At 42.9% G+C, this 23812-nt stretch overlaps 1 protein-coding gene across 1 annotated transcript; it reads right to left on the bottom strand.

Moving 5' to 3' along the window:
- Positions 1-16450: 16450 nt before the first annotated feature.
- LOC104591144 (uncharacterized) lies at positions 16451-22689 on the bottom strand. Its single transcript, XM_088888170.1, has 2 exons — positions 22602-22689; positions 16451-19795 (listed from the first exon to the last, which is right to left on the bottom strand). The coding sequence occupies exons 1-2, from the start codon at positions 22687-22689 to the stop codon at positions 16698-16700; spliced, it is 3186 nt and encodes a 1061-aa protein (XP_088744296.1). The 3' UTR covers positions 16451-16697.
- Positions 22690-23812: the final 1123 nt, after the last annotated feature.

Genomic DNA, 23812 nt, shown 5'->3' with positions numbered 1-23812 from the left:
CCTTCCTCCTTGTTGCACAACACCTACGCATAAGGTATGGGCATAGCCCACACATTGTTGAAGAAGTCCATACCTAACATCATCTGGTAGTCATCCATTGGCACCATGATCACATCTATGGCACCTTGCCAGCTCCCTAGCTAGATGCTCACCCCCTGAGCAATGCCCACGATCTCATGTGCCTAGGAATTAACTGCCTTGATCATGCCCATTCTCTTTGTGATCTTTAAGCCCAAGCGCTTTGCCTCCCCATTTGAGACAAAGTTGTGAGTCACCCCTGTGTCAATCATGGCCTCGGTCTTCTCACCATTGATTAATGCCTCCACATACATCAGCCTTGACCCAATCGTGGTCTTGGCTGCCCCCTTAGCCGGCCACTTCAACTTCTTAACATTGCAAAGTAACTGTAAGTGATCCAATCTTGGCCTCCTCGTAGCCGTCTTCCTACTGGCCCATCTGTGCCACTAGTGCACTAAGTGCCATGTGCTGTGGACAATCACAAGCATAGTGGTCCCCTTTACAAATGAAGCATCTTAGTTTTGCCTTGCCCTTGTCCCTTGACTTAGGTGGACTGGTCTTATCATCCTGAGCTTTGGTCTGGGCCCCCTTGCCTTGGTAATAACTCTACATGCCCTGATTGTACCTATGGTTGTGGTGATCTCCCCCACCTATGTTGTGGCCACCCCTTGCAAACTTGGGCTCCATTGAAATACCCATGTTCCTCTCCCCCAACTTCTCTGCCTCGGCCATGGTAGTGGCTAGATCTTGCATGCCCCTATGTTATAGCTCAATTTCCGCCCATGGCTGGAGTCCATCCATGAAGTTGAACAACAACTCCTTGTCATCCATGTCGGGTATCTCAAGCATGAGTGTGGAGAACTCCCATACATAGTCCCTAATTGGCCCAGTATGCTTTAAATTCCTCAAGTTGCATCATGCCAATTACTCTACTTTCTTCGGATAGAATTGGCACTTAATGTCTCGCTTGAACTCATCCCATGTGTCAATGTGACACTGCCCCTTCTCCATGTCTGCACAATACTGCCTCCACCACAAGACAACTGTACCGGTTAAGTACCTAGTGGCAACACCTACCTTGCCTTGCTCATCCCCTATGTGTGTGGCTTCAAAGTACTGCTCCATATGCCATAAGAAGTTGTCTAATGCCCGTGCATCCTTGGCACCATTAAAGAGAGATGGCCCAGGTGCCCTAACCTTTGGCACATCCTGTAGAGTCCCCACCTCGTCCTGTGCTAGCAGCTTCTTGCAGAGCACCATGTTTGCCTTCAACTTGTCTACATTAGAATGGACCTTGGCTAAACTTCCCATCAGATTGGCTTCCAGCCCTTCTCATTCTTTGTTTCCCTCATTCCAAGCAACATCCATGACCTCTTCCATGGTTGCCTTGAGCTCCACCAGCTTGTTCTCCAAGCCATCAACTTGGCTGCCCATGTTTGTGAACTTGTCTTGCATGTCTCCTATGGCAAGTTCCAACCTCACCATCCTAGCCTCCAAAGCAGCAAGGACGTCCCTTGACACTTGTTTTTTGGGAGTGGCCCTTCTCCCGTTTGTATGTCTTACTATTGTCTAGTCCGTTCAACATCATGTCCACGCACAAACTCCCACACGTCCCTAGCAAAGATGCTTTGGTACCACCTGTTACAACTTGACTACTCTCATTGGCTAAGTCGTGTGGCACTCACTTGGCCCTCCAAGCAAGTTAGCCAAACTACACACCCAAGACTCTTCTTGCTAGGTTGCTTAAGTGCTAAGGACACACACTAAGGCACACAAGAGCACACCAAGTATTGTAGGATGAAGAGATTGTATTGCACTAAAAGGAAACTTACAACTTAAAGAATGCTCTTACAACTTGGATGCCCCTTGCAAATGAAGGATCGGACCCCTATTTATACACTAACCCCCTCAAGGAATCTTCTAGAACTATGTACACTTGACATCATCTAGAAGCACCTCTAGAACATTCTACATTCTACACTCTTTTAGGGGATGCCCATTCCATACGATACAAGAACACTCTAGAGGAAGTCTTGATTATTCCTAACTTCTCTAGGGCGTTCCATACAAACCCGGATTGTTCCACAAGGTTTTAGAGAGTTCCACCAACATCTAGCCCCTTCTAGACACATGGAGAACACTCTAGAACACCCAAAAATGCTCCAGAACAGCCCTGAAACATGCAAAATTGGCTAGGAGTCTCAGGAAACACCTAGAAACCCTCTAGCCAAGCAACCCATTATGTCACCCCGTGACACTATGCTCTTATAGCCTTAAGAAACACCCAGAATTCGCTTACAATAATAACACTTCACTAGTATTTTTCTTAGTGTTGCCATTTCTTTGCAATAAATGCATACTTAATTTCTTTAAAAAACTAGAATAGAGATATGGTCTTTGAAGTGGCATTAATATCTAGCCTTGAGTGACTCATGGAATGTATCAAACATGGGCAAATCACCATATGGAGGGGGGGGGGGGGAGGTGAGAATTGACGAAGTTACAAAGAGTGCCACAAATAGAGGCAGGGTTAAGGTAAGAGGATGTCAACACTTCTTAGTAAAGGTTAATTTACTTTTGGTTTATTCCTTCCATGCTTTTGGTATGTTGGGCAGACTTTTCTCTTTTCTCTATGTCAATACCACAAATGTCCACTGATGTGTTCTAAAGGGGAACGATAAAAAGAAGTCTAGCATGCTTGTATCCTCCCCCTTCACCCCTCCAATGAGTGGATTGGTCAAGGCTTGACATTAAGGGAGTATTTTTGTGGTATATCAGACAACTTGTGCATTTACATGTATATTTCTAGTTTTAGTGTCATTACAATTCCAAGAATTATGTATTTCCATTGTTGCTTGTGCTGACAATCATGATTAGGTAAGTTGGGAGTAAAGGTGAGAAATTGATTTATCATTTTTACTAGTGAGTAGTGATCAAAGTTGCTAATTTTTGATCATACAATTTCAAGACTATAAAGAACTGATTGGAACATTTTGGACCCTTGTATACTTTATTAGTCTTTACCTCATAACAGTCTTGTTGATTCTTAACCTAGTAAAATTCATCAATGCTCTCCTCTAAGTTTTCTATTCTTATTACAGTATATTATATCTAATGTATGAAAATCTTAGACATGCAAATGGTTGCTGCTTCATCTTGATTGTCTTTCAATAGGTGTTATACTTGATCATCTAGAAAACCTAATACATTTGAGCACTAAAGGCTCAGATGCACGCTTTTTATTCAATAGATTAATCATTGAACTTAAAGCACCATTTATGAATTGACACCTTGCTCTCATGGCACTCTCATTAAAAATCAAGCCTTCAACAAATGTTATAATTCCTATATTCTTAGTGGCTGAGAGTTCAGGGGACAAAAGTTTTAAATAGGTTGTGTTTCGATTTAGACATGGCTATTAAGTAAAAAATATCTAACCTGTTGATGCATTCAATGCTAGAACACAAAACTTTAAGAACTATTTAACTTTCTATAGGTATGTAAAACTAAAGGAAATTAGTTATCTTAATTTAGAAATTGAGTTCATGATGTGTGGCCTCTAAACTTCAGTTGGGAACTAGGGGTGGCATTTCCTATGTTTGATAACAGTAGAACTACCCCCAATAAAATACAATATTTCTCTTATCATAATGTAATTTCTTATTTTCTTTTGTGAATAGCGTTGTTTATTAAAAAGATCATCATCATAGTTGATGCTGTAACAAGATCCTCTTTCACAAAATGAAGTTCTATTAGTGAAAAATTAGGGAAGTATAATGCAATTTAGACATTCACCACCTGAATGCCACCTACACATAATGATGAAATAGGGCTGGAATAAACTATCATCAGAGAGAGAGAGAGAGGATATTGGATGATCTTCCTCGATCAGAAATTTATTATTGTTGAGACTGTAATGGGTTTTTGAAGAAACAAAAAAGAAAATAGAGAGGAAAAGAGAGCACCTAGAATCACTCACCATAATCAGCACAAATTTAACCACACTATAATTCTCATTTTTATATATGGTAATAGATTAAAGTGGCTAGTTGAACTGCAAAGTTTATTGCTTTGTATGAATAAGATTTTAACGATATTGGGGCTCCTTAACGGTTGAAACTGAGCTTGAGAAGGTTACTATACTCTTGAATATTTTATTATTTATCTATTTTATTCACTAAGTTTATTCAACTCACTTCAATGCTTCTAGAGAGCCTTATTTTGTCCACTCAGCTTATTTTTTTAATTCAAATTTTACCTTATTTTATTTGATTGAAATACAAATGAAGTAAAATAAGACCAAAAACAGAATAAAGTAACAACCAAATCATAATTAAACCAGAATTTGCACTCCTATGCATTCACTGCAAGAAAATATATTTCTAGCGGCAGTTTTAAACCCGACTGTTTAACGACTGCCGCTAGAAATATTAATATGTAGCGACAGTCGATTAAAACTGCCCCTACACAACAAATGGCTGCGCTACATAAAAAGGCGCAAGTTTCATTTTTGCCTTCCTCACGCCTCTTCCCGCCGTCTCTCTCCACTCTTGCTCAGTCGTCTATCGCTTTCTCTCTCGCGCTCTCTCTGTCTCTCTCTCTCTCCCCCTTTCTCTCACAGTCGCCCCTCTCTCGCGTTCTCTCTCTCTCAGTTGTCCCTCTTTCGCTCTCTCTCTTGCTCTGTCAAGGGAGTGATGTCTCTGTCAAAATAGTGTTCTGAGGTAAAGTCGATGCTTCTTCAGGCCTTCTTCTCGGATTGGAATTCTAGGTTTTATTTCTAGGTAAAGCCTAACTTGAGGTAAGGTCGGTTCTTCGAAAAATATATGCGTTCTAGGTTTTATTTCTATTGTTTTGTTTTCTCTGGTTTGGCCCTGAACGCCGGTCATTTGCCTTTTCCAACCTTTATCAATATTTTGATTTTTTTTTTCCAATTTACTGTTTGTTTTCTTAGCATGATAGAATCGAGCTCATTTCCTGAACATATAGATTTAGGGTTTGTGTCGTTCATTTGATACTTTCACTTATAGGAAGTTAAGAATATTTGTTTTAGTTCTGATATTTAAGCAGCGTACATATGAATTTTTAGATCTGCTGTAGATCTGCTATTCGACGCTTTTGGTTCTTGCTTAGACTCTATTCGGCTCTAAATCTTCTGATGTAGATCTACTGATTTTTTAGTTGAAATAACTTGAGATATCTGTTATAGCCTCTACGTTTTCTTTGTTTATTTTTCTAGGCCATTTGACATGATTAACTACTCTTATAGTTTGATGTACTTTATAGATCTTGACTCTTTTAAATGATTATGTTAGCATACCATGTGGAAAGGTTGGGATAAACTATTCACCAAGCAAAAATCTCTGAATTTCACTGTTTCAGTGCGCAGCTGGATGTTATTGTCTCATGAATCTGTCAAAAAAAATGTTATTGTCTCATGGAGATCATAAAAAATACTAGAAAAATATTTATGCCTATACAGGTTTGGAATGCTAATTGATATTGGTGAATCACAAAAGTTGAATCAATTGGGAATTAGAAATTGGGTTCCACTCCTAATAATAACAACAGTGCATTATTGTCTGATGACTTTGATCTTGGTCATGGAATGCTAATTAACATCTAATTACTGTCGCTGCATCACATTTGCAATGCCCGTTTAGGAGGGCTTTCATGCAGTGGCTTTTAGCATTATAAAGTAGGCCTCACACAGAAAATCAAAAATAGATTTACATGAGCTAGAAAAACTATTTTCTGTAGCTTCCGGGACCTTCAGTCAATGCAGCTCAATCAATGTTGAAGAACTCCCAAACAGGCCTTTATCACCCAATGTTAAGTGTCTTTTTGTTTTTTTCAAGATAATTACATACTGAGAGAAGAGCAGTGTTTTCAAATCACTGTTGATAGTGACCCAAGCAGAGGCAGTTTGCCAGGGCCCCAGGTTTTGATGCTTATGAGGGTGAGGGATCAACCAAAACACTGGTTAAGACTTACGTTAAGAGCATATATGGACAGGGATTTTCATGTCATAGTCCGTAGCTTTACTAGAACAGTCCTTGATGGGTAATGGTGGATTGTGAATTATTCAAATCTCCCTGCCTGTTCTGGGTTTGCTTGATTTAGCGGCAGTTTTGATTGCCGCTAAAAGTCATTTTTCTTGTAGTGATTTGTAGTTTTGTACTAGTGAAAATAAAATTTCATTGCAACAAAGGGAGTAAGATCTCAAGGCTGCAGTGTAAATCTGACATGGACATTAATTCTGGACCTAGTTCTGTTTTTTTATTGTGATATGCATTCCAGTTTTGTACAAAATTTGTACTTTTGTCTCATTTGCATCCAAGGGAGAAAGATCTCAAGGCTGTAGTGCTAACTGGGCACTACATCTTGTTTCCTACCTCACTCCCAAACAAATAATCTTCATTCTACCTCCATTCTCTTTCATATAATGTGGAATAACCTCCTTTTGTGAACCCAATAGCTGGAGGGGAGCAAAGTGGACTGGTCACAGATTTAAGAGGAGCTGAAGAAACCACTTCTTTCCAATTCTTGATAATATATCTTGCTGAAATACCTGCAAAGATTTTCATAGTCCTGACCCAATGAACCACCCTAACAGTTATTGTTTCAATGATGGCATCCTTACTCCTCTCTCTTTTCTCTTAGATGTTTTGATTTCTATTTTATGAATTTTGATGGTTTTTTTGTATACTTCTGAAACACCAATTTCCAGGTTGTGATCCTAGTAGTGAAATGAACAAACAAAGTTATACTTAGGCCATGACTTAAACGACCATGACTTACTAAACAAAGAAATTCAGAGTAACTAACATCCATAAAAAAATCAAAGTAACTAAATGTACTCAAATGTTGGGTACTTGGGTTAAAGGTATTCACTCAATATCTCATCTGTTTTATGTTCAGGTTTGCTAATAGGGTTGTTTATTGACCTTCCTTGAACAATACATGAATCTAGTGGAAAGCAATCTAGTCGGGGGGGGGGGGGGGGGTTAAAGGGCCCCACATGTTTGTCTAGACAGCTTATTCATGAAGCAAAATTTGACCCCACAATGCATAATGCACTTGTCATACATAACCAAAAGGCCCCTTTTGGTAGAAATAGGAATAGACATGTAGGGAAGCTTCCTACTTGATCTCATTAGAGAACTTTTTCCTGAATGATTAAGGACATGCATGAGAACCACTGTTGCATTGGCTATTTTAAATGGATGATGTGTCCATGTTGAACACTAAGATGGATTCTTGAGGACAAATATTGAAGTTCAACATTCATGCCAAAAGTTAGGTCCTTATCTAGTGCACCTTCCTAATACCCCAAATAGCTTGTACCACTGATAATAGCTTATTCAAATAGTTTATCACTTCAAGATAGAAAATAATTATCTATATCAATTTCATGCACAACAATTGTAATCTTTGGTCTGTTATTGTTCTGTTTTACATCTATTTGCATAATGTTTGGACAAATGGACTTTCTATATTTTTAACATGCAGAAGTCTCAGATTGCATTGTAGCTTTTGTATCGAATTGCTATAATCCATCTCAAGTGCCTACAAGGGGGGGGGGGGGGGAGGGCAAGGAAAAGGCACTCTTTTGATGAGTTTTATTTTCCTTTTTTTTTTAAATCTTTTTGGCAAGGAAAAGACACTCTTTTGATGAGTGTTTTATTTTCCTTTTTTTGTAATCTTTTAATTTCATTTGAAATAAAATGTGAACAATTGTAAATATATATTACTTTTTATCTAATACTGAATTTCAGTTTTTAATGATATTATCTTTTATTTTGAATGGTTACAGAATGGACATAAGATTCTTATTGAAAATGAATGTATATAATTGATTTGAAAAACATATTTAATATAATCTCTACATTGGGCCATGACAAACATACAGGTGGAGGTGTTTTCAACCACAAAGGTTTTTCAAGACGTTTATTATTAAACGTCACAAAAAGTAATTTAATTTTTTGCACCATTTGTAACGTTTAAACAATTGTCACTAAAAGAGTATTTTTTTTGTGATATTCTAGAAAATGTCGCCAAAATAAACAAAGAAATGTCACCAAATCTATGTTTAGGCAACTGTTGAAAACTTTTAGTGACGTTTGCAAAATGTCACCATTTTTTGCACTATTTGTGACATTTAAATAAATGTCACCAAAAGAGGTGTTTTTCGTGACGTTTTAGAAAATGTCACAAAAATAAACAAATAAATGTCACTAGATCTATGCATATGTTGAGGGCCCGGGAATAGGATCTTGTCACGGGTCGGTCCACAGGGAAAACCTCCTGTTTTCCCTTGTTCCTTCTTGCTCTTGATGAACCTATCTTGGTGCCTTTGGTGATTTGTTCAAGAGATCACCAACTCTCCTAACTCACTTCTTAAACTGAATATTCGATATCTCATTCAATAATGGGGTCTCCTTAAATAGGAGATTACAAGAGTCCTAATCAAAGGGAGTCTCCTTACTGAATAGTGAGACTTCCAGTTCTATCTTGCTAAGGATAAGATAAGTTAATCCTAATCTGATAAGTTACTAACAAGATAAGAACAATAAGATAAGAACAAGCAAATGAGCTAATCTAATCTAGATAAGGCTGCTGTTGCCGAACTGAGTAGGATGAGTATCACTGAATCATTGCTGCTGCTGGCGGTGGGTCAGGTGCCTGTTGCTACCGGCGGCGATGGTACATCTTCCCGAGGAAGGCGTCCATAACATTACTCCCCTCCTGGACTACGAGCTTGTCCTCAAGCTCGAACTCTGGATATGTGGCTTGGAACTCTGCCAATGGGATCCATGTGGCTTCTGTTGATGGTAAATTACACCATTCCACCAAGACTTCAAGGGTTCTACGATTGAAACGAGAGTGGGTGACAGCTTTAGGTTGGGGGACCAGCTTGCCATCTTTCAAGGGTGGCAGGGAGGGAACTTGGTCCGGGGGAACACCCGTAAATGGCTTCAGCAAGGAGATGTGGAAGACATCATGAATCCGACTGGTCTCAGGCAATTCCAGCTGGTAGGCCACACTGCCAATCCGTCTTAGAACCTTGTAGGGCCCATAGAACTTAGGGGCCAGCTTCGGGGCAGCCTTGTGGCGCAAGGAACGTTGTCGGTAGAGCTGGAGCTTCAACCAAACAAATTGTCCTGGGTCAAATGACAGTTCCCGGTGGTGCTTGTCATAGTGGAGCTTCATGCGGAGCTGGGCCTACTGTAAGCGAAGGCGGACGTCAGCTAGGAGGGCGTCGCGTTCTTGTAAAGAGTGATCAATTGCTTCCAAACGAGTAGAACCCGGCTCATAGGACAGCAAGCGGGGAGGATCCCTGCCATAAACGACGCGAAAGGGAGTCATGTCGAGAGAAGAATGGTAGGCTGTGTTGTAGCAGTACTCGGCCCAAGGGAGCCAATCCATCCACTGTCGTGGTTGATCGCCTACGAAACAGTGAAGATACATCTCGATTGTGCGGTTAACCACTTCCGTCTGACCGTCGATTTGTGACCGGTAAGCTGATGAGTAGGCCAGGGTGGTGCCTTGTAGCCGGAATAACTCTTTCCAGAAGGCACTAGTGAAAATCGGGTCTCTATCGCTGACTATGGATTTTGGTAACCCATGTAAGCGAAAGACATGTGTAAAGAAGGCGAAGTGGCACTGTACGGGTGTGATAGAGGAATGAAGTAGGCGTATTTAGAGAAGCGGTCAACTACCACGAAGAGAATTGATTTGTCACCTACCTTGGGTAGTCCCTCAATGAAGTCCATGGGGATGTCGGCCCAGATCTGTGTCGGGATGGAGAGGGGCTGAAGGAGGCCTGCCGGGTGTAGGTTTTCCCATTTGTGCTGTTGGCATGTGGAGCAATTCTGGACAAAATTTTGAATAGAAGTCTTCATACCTCGCCAATGGAAATCAGTCCAGACGCGGTGTAGTGTTTTTTGAATGCCCTCGTGGGTGGAGTTATGGATGCTGGTGATGATGGTGGGGATCAACGGGCAGTCTGGTGGAAGATGGACTCGTCCCTTATACAGTACCAACCCGTCTTGAAGTGACCAATTGGGGTCGGCGGTGCCGGACTGGATCTTTTGTAGCAAGAGCGACCATTCCGGGGACTGTGGTGTTGCCTTCTTAATGTCGTCAAACAGAGAGATCCGAGGTTGGGAAATGCTACACATAGCCATCGTGTCTTCATCTCGCCTAGACAAGGCATCAGTTGCGCGATTTGAGGATCCCGCCTTATATTCCACCCGGAAGTCAAACCCGAGCAGTTTGCTAACCCGATGCTGTTGAGGGGAAGTGGTGAGACGCTGCTCTAACAGGTATTTGAGGCTATAATGATCAGTTTTGACGACGAACGACCGCCCCCACAAATATGGCCTCCAGTGCTGGACGGCTCGGGCTAGGCCAATTAGTTCGCGCTCATAGGCTGGAAGCTTCAGGTGCCGGTCGGCCAGTCTGCGGTTGAAGAAAGCAATCGGGTGCCCTTGCTGCTGTAGTACGACCCCGATACCCACTCCGGAAGCATCGCACTCGACTGTAAATTCGAGGGCGAAATTAGGTAATTGCAAGACAGGGGTGGAAGATAGGGCATTTCTCAGTGTTCGGAAAGCTTCATCTGCTGCGTCGTCCCACCGGAAGGAATTTTTCTTCAAAAGGTTGGTTAACGGGGCTGCCAACACTCCATTGTTCTGTACAAACTTGCGGTAGTAACCCGTTAAACCGAGGAGCCCGCATAAGGCCTTGGCTGATTGAGGTTTGGGCCATTCTTTTATAGCCTGAATCTTGGAATTATCAACTGTCACACCTTGCCCATGGATGACGTGGCCGAGATAAAGAACCTGTCGCTCCCCGAAGGAGCACTTGGACCGTTTCAGGAATAATTTGTGTTGGCGTAGGAGCTCGAAAACGGTCCTTAGATGGTGGACATGCTCTATCCATGAATTGCTGTAAACGAGGATATCATCAAAGAAAACTAAAACAAATTTGCGTAGATGGGGCTGGAATACCTCGTTCATTAGTGACTGAAATGTAGATGGGGCGTTGAAGAGTTCGAATGGCATGACTAAAAATTCGAAGTGGCCATGGTGGGTGCGAAAAGTAGTCTTCTTCACGCCACTGGGAGCCATGCGAACTTGGAAGTATCTGGACCTGAGGTCCAACTTAGAGAAATACTGGGCACCATGCAACTCGTCCAGCAGTTCGTCCACAACGGGAATAGGGAACTTATCTTTTATCGTCCGGTCATTGAGTTCTCTATAGTCAACACAGAACCTCCACGTTCCATCCTGCTTCGCCACCAACAGAACCGGCGAAGAGAAGGGGGAGTGACTTTTGCGTATGATTCCTTGGTTCAGCATCTCTGTACATTGTTTCTCTATCTCGTCCTTCTGTAAGTGAGGGTAGTGGTAAGGCCGGACAACGACTGGTGCTGAACCCGCCACCAAAGGAATACGATGGTCGCAAGCTCGGGAAGGGGGGAGGCCCTTGGGTTCCTGGAACAGATCTGAAAACTCGGCGAGAAGTTTTTCCATGGCTGCCGGTTCTGTCTGAAGTGCATGGACCTGTGGTGTCCTTTCTTTAACCCTGCAACCGTGCCATGAAACTTGCTTTCCATTTAGGTGGAAGGTCATGGTGAGTGCGTGGAAGTCCCACAAAATCGGCCCTAGGGTAATTAACCACTTGACCCCTAGAACAATATCGAACCCATCCAATGAAAGTACAAATAAATCAGCAAGAAACAGTTCAGAATTGACCTGTACCGGCACATCCTTACAAATTCTTGGACTGTGAACTCTCTCACCATTTGCGACGGCTACCTATAGTCGCGGTTGAAGCTCCATTGGCAGCTTTAACTGAAGGGCGGCATGTTCACTTATGAAGTTGTGTGTACTCCCTGAATCGACGAGAATGCGCACCGGTTGGCCTGCTATCTGTGCCTGTAACTACATGGTCTGAGAAGTTTTAATGCCGGTGATCGCATGGAGAGAGATCTCTGGCTCGAATGTGACTAGTTCTTCTTCCTCTTCCTCTTGTTCATTGATGAGGAGGCAAAAAAGCCTCTTGCATCTATGTCATGCCGAGTAGAGGTCATCACAGTTGAAACATTGGCCTCTTGCTCGGCGTTCTGCCATTTCTGCCCTGGTCAGACGCTTAATGGGTGGAGCGGCCTTGTTGCTACCTATACTTGTCATTGGTCTAGAGGCGGTGCTGGTGGGAGATTTCAGTTCTCGGCTGGTAGCAGAAGAGGGGGTCGTTGCTGCTGATCTTGGGGGTACCCATGAGTTTGGTGGCCGACCCACATTAAAAATTCCGCGGCTGAGCTGCAGTTTGCGCTCGAACGCGCGGGCTAAGTTCATGGCTGTGACCAAATTTGGGGGATTCTGCATCTCGACATCCACCCGCAGGGGTTTTGATAGCCCTGCCGTGAACATATCCACTTGCTGGTTGGGTCGCATGGAGGATGCCCTCGCGAGGAGGGTTTGGAACTGTCGCTGATATTCAGCCATTGTGCCGATCTGTTTAAGGTTAATCAGCTCACCCTGTGGGTTGCTGGTCAGTGGGGGTCCGAACCTAAGAAGGCAATAGGACTTAAACTGGGGCCAACTGAGCCCGGGTTCTTGCTCTAACCGATAAAATCAAAGTTGTGCTTCCTCTGTTAAGTGAAAGGCGGCTAGACTTACCTTATCCCGGTCATCTGTCCGTTGGTTCCGAAAAAATTGCTCGCAGCGATACAGCCAGCCTAAGAGGTCTCCGTTGCCGTTGTACGACGGGAATTCCAGCCTGCTGTACTTGGGGATGACTGCGGTTCTTTGGCTAACGGACTGCTGCTCGCCGTAAGACTCTGGCAGATCTGGTCGGCGGCCATTGGCGGCTGTCCCTCCTTCAGAGTTCCCTTCCCTAGAAAGGAATAGCTCCATCCGGCGTCACAACTCCCTCACTTCTTCTTTGATCTCACGGACTTCGGAGCTGGTCTCCACGAGTTGGTGCTCGAGGTCGTGGACCCTGGATGGTAGCTGCTCCAGATCACCATGACACCTTGCTCTGATACCAAGTTGCTGAGGGCCCGGGAATAGGATCTCGTCACGGGTCGGTCCACGGGAAAAACCTCATGTTTTCCCTTGTTCCTTCTTGCTCTTGATGAACCTATCTTGGCGCCTCTGGTGATTTGTTCAAGAGATCACCAACTCTCCTAACTCACTTCTTAAACTGAATATTCGATATCTCATTCAATAATGGGGTCTCCTTAAATAGGAGATTACAAGAGTCCTAATCAAAGGGAGTCTCCTTGCTGAATAGGGAGACTTCCAGTTCTATCTTGCTAAGGATAAGATAAGCTGATCTTAATCTGATAAGCTATTAACAAGATAAGATAAGAGATAAGAACAAACAAATGAGCTAATCTAATCTAGATAAGGCTGCTGTTGCTGAACTGGGTAGGATGAGTATCACTGAATCGTTGCTGCTGCTGGCGGTGGGTCAGGTGCCTGTTGCTGCCGGCGGCGATGGTACGTCTTCGAGGAAGGCGTACATATAGGTGACTTGAAAACTTTTAGTGACTTCTACAAAAACGCTTCCGTGACGTTTGCGCCCTCTTTAGTGATGTTTGTGTAACGTCACAAATATGCATTTTTTTGTAGTGTAGTGAAAGGTTATATGGGCTCCTATTCTGAAGAAGTTGCCAACTGATGTTTGGGCTCAATTGCAATGGGCTCAATTGCAATGTTTGCTAGTTCATTCTAATAAAGACTAGGATTTGAATCTGACTACATGGATATATAGGAGTGAGCGGAGAGTAGAATTCTTAGGGGATTTTCTCCATGAAAACCACAAAATAGAGCTAAGAAGATGGAGGTGGATGCATATTATATAATAAAAAAAGGTATATGTAGAAATATACAAATAAGGAGACAAATACTACATGAATTGGTTAATGGTAAATACAAAACTCTCAGTTCCAAATGATAATGATCCATTTATAAATAACTGGTGGACCTGATCTCCAAGTGGTCGAATCCTTCTGATGACCTTTTTTACAAAGAGAAGTTTGCTATTATTCTTTGGTTTATTTGGAAAATTAGGAATGATAAATGTTTTAATAACAAATCCTCCCATATAGATTATTTTGGATAGAGCTTGAAATTATATGTGTGTTTTGAAGAATATCCATGAGAATGAAGCTAATGAAAGTACTAAAGTTTGGAAGTCTGTGTGGATTAATCCCAAACCTGAGACAATAAAAACAAATTTTGATGCCTCTTGCAAAACTGATGGCTGGTTCACTGCGATCAATTTAGCTGAAGCTTGGGTTGCTTGGGAAGCCATCAATATTGCTACCAATTTCAAGGACTCCCTGATCATTATTAAAGGTGACTCAAAGCTCGTCAATCGTCATTGATTGCCTGAGAAAGAACGTAAAGCCCACGCGGAGATTGGAGAGCATAATGTATGCGTACCTCCTCTTCATTTCCAGCATCACCTCCTGGCATATTTATCATGAAGTAAATCAAGCGGTAGATTAGCTTATGTGCGATTCTCTATCTTGTGACTCAGTCAATCTAGAATGTCTCCCTTGGAACCTTAGGTTTAATTTGTTTGCTTTTGTGATTCTTGGGACAGCTACCCCCGCCTTGTGTTGTGTTCTTCCTATTTTCTAACAAAAAAAAAAAAAAGAGAATTGTGTCATGTGCATTCTTATGTCTTGGGGCTTTAGGTCTCATCATCGTCATCGGTGGGGGTTTTGGGAAAGGGCTACCCCCAATATAAGGTGGCAAATGAATTTGATCAAATTTGGATTTGGGTATGGATCCAAACCTAAATCTTGTGAGCATTCTATGTTTTATTTATTTTTATTTTTTATTTCGAAGAACTACAAAATTCTAAGTAGGGTAAGGAAGCAAGAGAGAGTAGGCTGATGTGAACAACTTCATTTTAGAATATAACAATAGATTCAATTCATTTATATATTTTAATGTCCAATTTGGTTAAAATATTAGTGAATTTATATATAATTAGAATAAACTTACTAATAGAGGTGTAAAGTGGACTGTGCCGTCTTTCTCGGTGAAAATTTTGGGGGTTGGCTTGGCACGGCCCATGGCCTAGGCCTGTGTGGGCCCGTGCCGTGCCGCGGGTCAGGTTGGCTCGTGGGCCAAGCCTTAGCCTAAGTTGGGCCATGGACTAGGCCAAAGATATTTTTTTCTTATTTATTTAAAAAAATTGAAAAAAACTTAAAATTTTAATTTTATATGAATTTTGATGTATACAATTGCTTATATATACAATAATTAAATAAATTAGTATAATAAAATTCAAAATAATTGTTTATTTTATTAATATATTATATACTATATATTATTATATAATTATAATTTGTATAATATATATATAAATATATAAAATATATAAATATTATATATCCATATAAAATATATATAAATAGTATATATGAGTCGTGCTGGGCCGTATCGACACGTGGGTCTTAGGCGGCATGACCTGCTTGGTCGTGTCGTGTCGTACCAATCCGTAGACTTCAAACCCCAGGCCCAACAGGGCATAGACCATCGAGCCAGGACTGGCATGGCCTGTGGGATGTTGTGTCGTGTCGTGCCGGGCCAATCCAATGTCGTGTCGCGGCCCAACTTGATTTACACATCTACTTACTAAACTAAAAACAAAAATACATACTATAAATTTGAAAAATTAGGTTTATCAAAATTCCAAATCCCACTTAATTCTAAAAAAATTTAATAAAAAACGATATTTTTTTTGTATGCATGCATATACAATTAGATTGGATTAGATCCTAGTGGATTAAATCAAGTAATGTCCAAATCTAGTCTAATTAATTAATAGATAGATCATATTTTCAAATCTAATTATGACTAAATGGATAATTGGATCTAATTAACTTAAGTGAATTAGAAAAACAAAAACAAAAACAAAAACAAAAAAGAAAGAAAAGGTCATGTAATCGGCTCGGATGCGATGAGGCCTATACTCTTAATCATTCTTCTTTGTTTCAAGTTTATACCTTGTGCTAATTATTGAATATCAAATTATGTAGGGGGTATTGGATTTGTTGACTTTTGTCATAGCCCAACCTAAATTAATGTTCATACAAAGACTGGGTTCAATATTCAAACCTCACAACATTTATTGTTGTGCATTTGGAGCATTTATTTTTTTCACTCACGGGGAGATGTTCCCAATGGAAGACCACAAGGTTGTGAAGACGGTGTGAGGACCGAATCTAGATTCACAAAATTCAAACACGCTTCTAGTTGCACTTAATTCAAGGCATCACATCAATGGAACTTTGATTCCAAGTGCTGGAGTGTTCACATTTCGTAGTAGGGTGTCACATGTGAAACAGTTGTAGCAAAATTTTCTCATATTATGGAAAAAATGGTGGTCAACATATATAAAAACAAACAATCAATAGCTTCAATGTGCACAACCTCCAATCATAAAATTCCATTGTTGAGCATCAATCAATAAAACAAGTTCATTATACATTGATAATCCAACTTATACAAAAACTCGTCAATTTATGCATGAAGATTACAACTCAAATCATGGTAGTGTGAAGCAAATGCATCACCACACCTTATTACAAATAACAATTACAAATTATAACGACCAAAGGGTTATTTGTATGGAATGAATACATTCACTTATGGGTTTTGGCCACTTCCACCACCATAACCAGACCCATATCCTGAGCCACCACCATAGCCAGAGCCACTACCAAAACCAACACCACCACTTCCATATCCACTACCACTCCCAGAACCGTAACCTGAGCCAGAACCACTTCCGCTCCCAAACCCATATCCTGAGCCTCCACCACCTCCACCTCCACTTCCATAGCCACCACCAACTACTACCCCAGACTCAGAGCTAGAGCCGCTACCACTCCCTGAACTATAACTAGAACCACTTCCATAGCTACGTCCACCAATAAATCCTCCAGCACCATACCCATTACCACTGCCAGAACCATAACCACTTCCACTACCAGATCCATATCCAGAGCCTCCACCACCTCCACCTCCACTTCCATAACCACCACCACCACCAATTACTCCAGAACCATAGCTAGAGCTACTACCACTCCCAAACCCATAACCAGAACCACTACCAAATCCAGATCCATATCCAAAGCCAACTCCACCTCCCCCACCACTTCCATAGCCATGTCCACCAATGAACCCTCCATAACTATACCCACCATCACTCCCAAAAGCATAACCATAGCCATCACCACTTCCACTACCAAATCCATATCCTACACCGGCACCACCTCCAACTCCATTTCCATAACCACTACCAAATCCAGAGCCACTACCACTACCTGAACCTTGGCCAGAACCACTACCACTTCCACTTCCATAGCCACCACCAATAGCTACTCCAGATCCTTGTCCAGAGCTACTACCACTCCTTGAACCATATCCAGAACCACTACCAGATCCAAACCCAGATCCTGAGCCACTACCACTTCCACTTCCACTTCCACTTCCTGAACCACTACCAGATCCATACCCAGATCCGGAGCCACGTCCACTTCCAGAGCCACCACCAGAGCCGCTACCACTTCCTGAACCATGGCCGGAACCACTACCAGATCCAGAGCTACTTCCACTTCCACTTCCATAACCACCACCAGAGTTGCTACCACTCCCTGAACCATGGCCGGAACCGCTACCAGAACCGGAGCCACTTCCACTTCCATATCCACTACCAGAACCGCTACCACTCCCTGAACCATGGCCAGAACCGATACCAGATCCATATCCAGACCCGGAGCCACTTCCACTTCCATATCCACTACCAGAACCGCTACCACTCCCTGAACCATGGCCGGAACCACCACCAGATCCATATCCAGATCCAGAGCCACTTCCACCTCCATTTCCATAACCACCACCTACACCTACTCCAGAGCCACTACCACTCCCTGAACCATGGCCAGAACCGTTACCAGATCCATATCCAGATCCAGAGCCGCTACCACTCCCTGAACTATGGCCTGAACCACTACCAGATCCATATCCAGATCCAGAGCCACTTCCACTTCCACTTCCATAGCCATTACCAGAGCCGCTACCACTTCCTGAACCATGACCAGATCCATATCCAGATCCAGATCCACTTCCATAACCACCACCTGCACCTACTCCAGAGCCACTACCACTCCCTGAGCCATGGCCGGAACCACTACCAGATCCAGAGCCACTTCCACTTCCACTTCCATAGCCACTACCAGAGCCGCTACCACTTCCTGAACCATGACCAGAACCATTACCAGATCCATATCCAGATCCGGAGCCACTTCCATAACCACCACCTGCACCTACTCCAGAGCCACTACCACTCCCTGAACCATGACTGGAACCGCTACCAGATCCGGAGCCACTTCCACTTCCACTTCCATATCCACTGCCAGAACCGCTACCACTCCCAGAACCATGGCCGGAACCGCTACCAGATCCATATCCAGACCCAGAGCCACTTCCACTTCCACTTCCATAGCCCCCACCAGAGCCGTTACCACTTCCTGAACCATGGCTGGAACCACTACCAGATCCATATCCAGATCCAGAGCCACTTCCACCTCCACTTCCATAACCACCACCTACACCTACTCCAGAGCCACTACCACTCCCTGAACCATGACTGGAACCGCCACCAGATCCATATCCAGACCCTGAGCCACTTCCACTTCCATAGCCACCACCTGAGTTGCTACCGCTCCCTGAACCATGGCCGGAACCATTACCGGATCCTTGTCCAGATCCAGAGCCACTTCCATTTCCAGAACTGCCACCAGATGCGCTACCACTCCCTGTACCATGGCCAGAACCGCTACCAGATCCAGAGCCACTTCCATAACCACCACCCGCACCTCCTCCAGAGCCATTACCACTCCCTGAACCATGACCAGAACCACTTCCACTTCCATAACCACCACCCGCACCTACTCCAGAGCCACTACCACTCCCTGACCCATGACCAGAACCACTTCCACTTCCATAACCACCACCTACAGCTACTCCAGAGCCATTTCCAGTCCCTGAACCATGACCTGAACCACTTCCAGATCCTGAGCCACTTCCACCTCCACTTCCATTACCACCACCTATAGCAACTCCAGATCCATGTCCTGCGCCATTACCACTTCCTGAACCCTGGCCAGAGCCAGTACCAGATCCGGAGCCACTTCCATAACCCCCACCCACTACCACTCCAGATCCAGATCCATGTCCATAGCCACTACCACTCCCAAAACCATGGCCAAAACCACTACCGGATCCAAAGCCACTTCCACTTCCACCTGTAGCTACTCCTGATCCATAGCCAGAGCCACTACCACTCCCTGAACCATAGCTAGATCCACTATTAGATCCGGATCCATATCCGAAACCACCTCCACCTCCACCTCCCCCACCACTCCCATAGCCATGTCCACTTGTAGCTCCTCCAACCCCATATCCACTACCACTCCCAGAACCAAAGCCAGATCCATAACCAGTACCACTCCCAGATCCGTATCCTAAGCCACCACCTCCACCGCCTCCACTTCCATAACCAACACCTACACCTTTACCAAATCCATAGCCAGATCCACCACCACTCCCAAAACCAGAACCAGAACCACTCCCAGATCCGGATCCATATCCGGAACCACCTCCACCACCCCCACCCCCACCCCCACCCCCACCACTTCCATATCCTCCCCCTTGTGACCCACCATAACCAGATCCAACTCCTGAACCATATCCAGAGCCATAGCCTGAACCATAGCCCGACCCACCCCCACCTCCACCTCCACCTCCACCTCCACCTCCACCTCCACCTCCACCTCCACCTCCGCCTCCACCCCCACCCCCGCCTCCTTCCCCTAACTTATTGTAAAACACAACTCTTGCATAAGAGAGCTCGGAAACAAGTAAGAATAAGAATGCAACGGCTACCACTCTAGATGTAGCCATATAGTATTTAGATAGAAAGGAACTTCGCTAACCAAATGAAATGCAAAGTAGTAAGACTTGCGATGCATGAAGCGCTTGTAATGATCTGGGTATTTATAGTGAATGCACTTCAAAGGGAATATCTCAAGAGCATCCAATTGGTTATAGTACAACTCTACCACGTGAGCTGGGGAAAATTTTCTATCCCTAAGTTATTGTTGACTATAGGGTCAATAAAAATCTAGAATAAAGATCATGTGAACAAAGTCAAATTTCTTTGTCAATTACCACCAGAATCGCCACTTCCCCCGTTAGTCCCCTTGTACTCATCTAGGCCTTGCACGGAGATTTGGATTCATCTAGCAACCATATAAAAATTAAAAATGGAGTCCCGATCGAGGATCTGAGTTACTCATCAATGAATAGAATGTGTTAAGCTACGTTACTTTAATTTCAGTTTGCAAAGTTCACAGAGCATGTTTATTGTTTAATGGTGGTAGTCGATCGTCTTCTTAGGGAATAGAATGCCAACGGTTTTGTCTCCTCTACGTCTCAGTCTCTACACTGATTGTAACTTGGTGGTGCAGCGATGCTCGTCACCATGCACGTAGCTTAAGTTTTGTTGCGTTGGCTTCCTTGTTTGGCACTCCAAAAGCCGAATGACGCTACTCCCAATTCGGTCATTTGGCTTCTGCGCGTTTCTTGCTATGGTAGGCTGCTTCCACATTGATCATTGACCCTAACCTCTTCTCCCATTCAAATCGTGCACTGAATGGGTGTTTTAAGTTGTAGCTATAAATTCATAAAATATAAGCTATAATGTCGATGCATGGAAAGCTTGTGAACGAAGAGTATGAGCTATGAGTTTAGAACTCAAATCTCAATTTGAGAGTTTTTCTATATTCGATCGATGGATTGAATTCTAATCAATCTCAATTATATAGGGTAATTGATCAGATATCAACTTATCTGTACACAATTTTATAATCACGCGCGCGCGGGTTTATGATGCAGAACTCTAGTAAATGATTTCATATTTGTGAGCAGCGGTGGCATTACTTCATAAGGGGAAGTCTAACTTGACAAGAGAAATCCTTTAAGCTTGTTGCATGTGTATTTAAGTAGCCTAATAGGAGTCTAGGGATGGATGATTGTTGAAGTTTGAAAAATAACTGAGACATTAGAACTCTAATAAATATTTTCATTTTTGTGAGCAGCGGTGGCATTGCTTCAGAAGGGGAAGTCTAACTTGACAAGAAATTATAGTCCCTTGAGCTTGCATGTGTATTTACAACAAGTAGCTAATAAGTCGACTAATAGGAACTAACTAAGATGGTTGAAGTTTGAAAAAGAATTCAGACATTTAAAATCATATATCTGATGATAGTAATTAATTACAAGCATTTCACAATTGTACATAATGGTGAAAAAAATTCAAAAATTTCTTTTAATTGTAATATCCGATAAACAAGATATTCTCTTATGGAAGTATCCTTGTTTTTTTTTTTAACTTAACTATATGTCCTCCTTTAATTTCATCCATAGAACCATTTGTTCTGTACAAACATTGAAATGCAGGAAGACACAAGAAGAGGAAGGCAATCTGGGTTGGGATAAGTGGAAAATTTAGAGTTAAATAGAGAGAAGAATGGAACTCACAATGTGAAGAGGATTTATAATCTTTCTGAAATTAAAGGAATTGGGGACTTGTAAATCTTTCATGGCCGGGGAAGTCAATTAATTTGCTAATTCTATATATTTTATCAATAGTTAATTGTGATCATTGTTCAGCAAAAACCTTCCTCAGTCTTGTGTAGTGAGGGATTAAGGTACCCACCCCATTCCTTTGCTATATGTAACAAAAACAAAATGTAGTGACAAATCCAAAGCGTTGTTTTAAAAACCGATTCGAAGGGTGACCCGCTTTTGCCTTTGGGTCGCGGGTCACTTGTTCGACCATTGGGTCAAACTGTTCCACACCAATACTATATATATGTGTGTGTATAAATGCATATTTTATCAATAAATAGTGTATAATTATGTTTTACATATAACATATGTATTATTTCATATTTAATTTATGTTTTTAATTCATTTTTATAAAAAATATTAAAAAATACAATTTGAGGTTCTCTTGCGAAATTAGCAGGGTCAAAAAGTTACCCAAAATAAAAAGATCACCTTAATAGGACATTGGAGTGCAAAGTTATGGCTTTCGAAAGTTTGCACATACATTACGTGTACTACCCGCGACCCAGTGACTGAGTTGAATAATCAAATCTAGAGGTCGATTTGAACAATTCAATCGTCCGGGTTAACGATAGGTTGAAAACAATGATCCAAAGAAGAGATAAGTATAGTTTATAAAAGGAAAGTAGCTAGCTCTCTACTTTAGAAAGTGAATGATTATTTTGTATGGAATGTGGTTAGGTCCCCTAGCTAATATGTTTGGTTTGAAGGAACCGGTAAGGAAAGGAAAGGAAAGGAAGGGAAATATGTACAAACCTTATATAGGTTTCCTGCAGCCTTTTCCTTCAAACCAAACACAGCTTAGGGTATTGGCTAGTGGCCACGTCCACCATTAACAATAGCCAGACCCACTACCAGAACCCCTATCACCTCCTCCACCTCTGCCATTTGCTCCCCCAACAGCACCATAGCCATGTGTAGACCCATTCTTTACCTCCACCATTGCTTTTGTAATCACTTTCACTTAGAGTTCCAGTGGCACCATATCTGATGGAGGGTGATTTGACCCGACCTCCTAAGAAGGCGACACATGGACGTGACTCAGCATAAGCAACAACTCAGCATGACTGCCTAGCTACAACTGAGTAACGAGCTCGCTAAGGTCCTCGTAGGACAACTCGCTACATTACAACTCGCCACGGAATGAGCTCGCTACAGCGCGAGCTCACGGACCCCGGTGTGTAGAAAGGGAATACTCTAAGTCCAGTCTATCCTAGATCGCGAGCTGAGAGAATCAGCTCGCTCCATTACTTAAGCAAGAAGACTGCCCAAAGGCAATCTCAGGCGGAATCACCTCGGGACACATCCAAGAGCTCGCTATAAGGCAGCTCGCTATGGGATAGCTCGCTACAGGGCAACTCGCTACAGGAGGTTCTTAGTGGTAGCAACACGCAGAGCTTCCACCAGCCCGTGGCCTTTTGCATAGTGAGGGATCGATATACTCGGACCGTTTCCACCAGCAACACGCCAGAGGAGGTTCTTAGTGGTAGCAGTTGATTATTTCACTAAGTGGGTAGAAGTCGAACCTCTCGTAGCGATCAAAGCTTGGAACGTACAGAGCTTCTTTTGGAAAAGTATAGTGTGTCGCTTTGGGCTACCTCGGGTACTGATCTCTGACAATGGTAAGCTGTTCGAGGACATTAAATTCCAGAACTGGTGCCAAGACATGGGAATTCGACTGAGCTTTACCTCAGTCGCACACCCTCAAGCAAACGGCCAAGCGGAAGTCATGAATATAGTTATCCTCCGCGGATTGAAGGCACGCCTGGACCGAGCTAAAGGACTATGGGCAGATGAGCTACCCAGTGTTCTATGGGCTTATCGGACCACAGTGAAGACCGCTACAGGCGAGACTCCCTTCAACCTCACCTATGGCACTGAAGCAGTCATCCCAGTCGAGATCGAGGTTTCCTTGCTATGACTAGAAGCATATGATGACAAAGGCAAATGAAGGCGAGCTACGCACCAACCTCGACCTGCTTGACGAAGTACGGGACCTCGCAGATATTAGGACCGCGGCCTACTAGCAGAGAGTAGCTTGGTACTATAACGCTAGGATCAAGAAG

The sequence above is a fragment of the Nelumbo nucifera genome, chromosome 5 (genome assembly GCF_055504915.1).
Source record: "Nelumbo nucifera cultivar China Antique chromosome 5, China Antique-T2T, whole genome shotgun sequence".
NCBI classification, from domain to species: domain Eukaryota; kingdom Viridiplantae; phylum Streptophyta; class Magnoliopsida; order Proteales; family Nelumbonaceae; genus Nelumbo; species Nelumbo nucifera.
The sequence above is the reverse complement of the archived record's forward strand: the minus strand, read 5'-3'. Positions and strand labels throughout refer to the sequence as shown.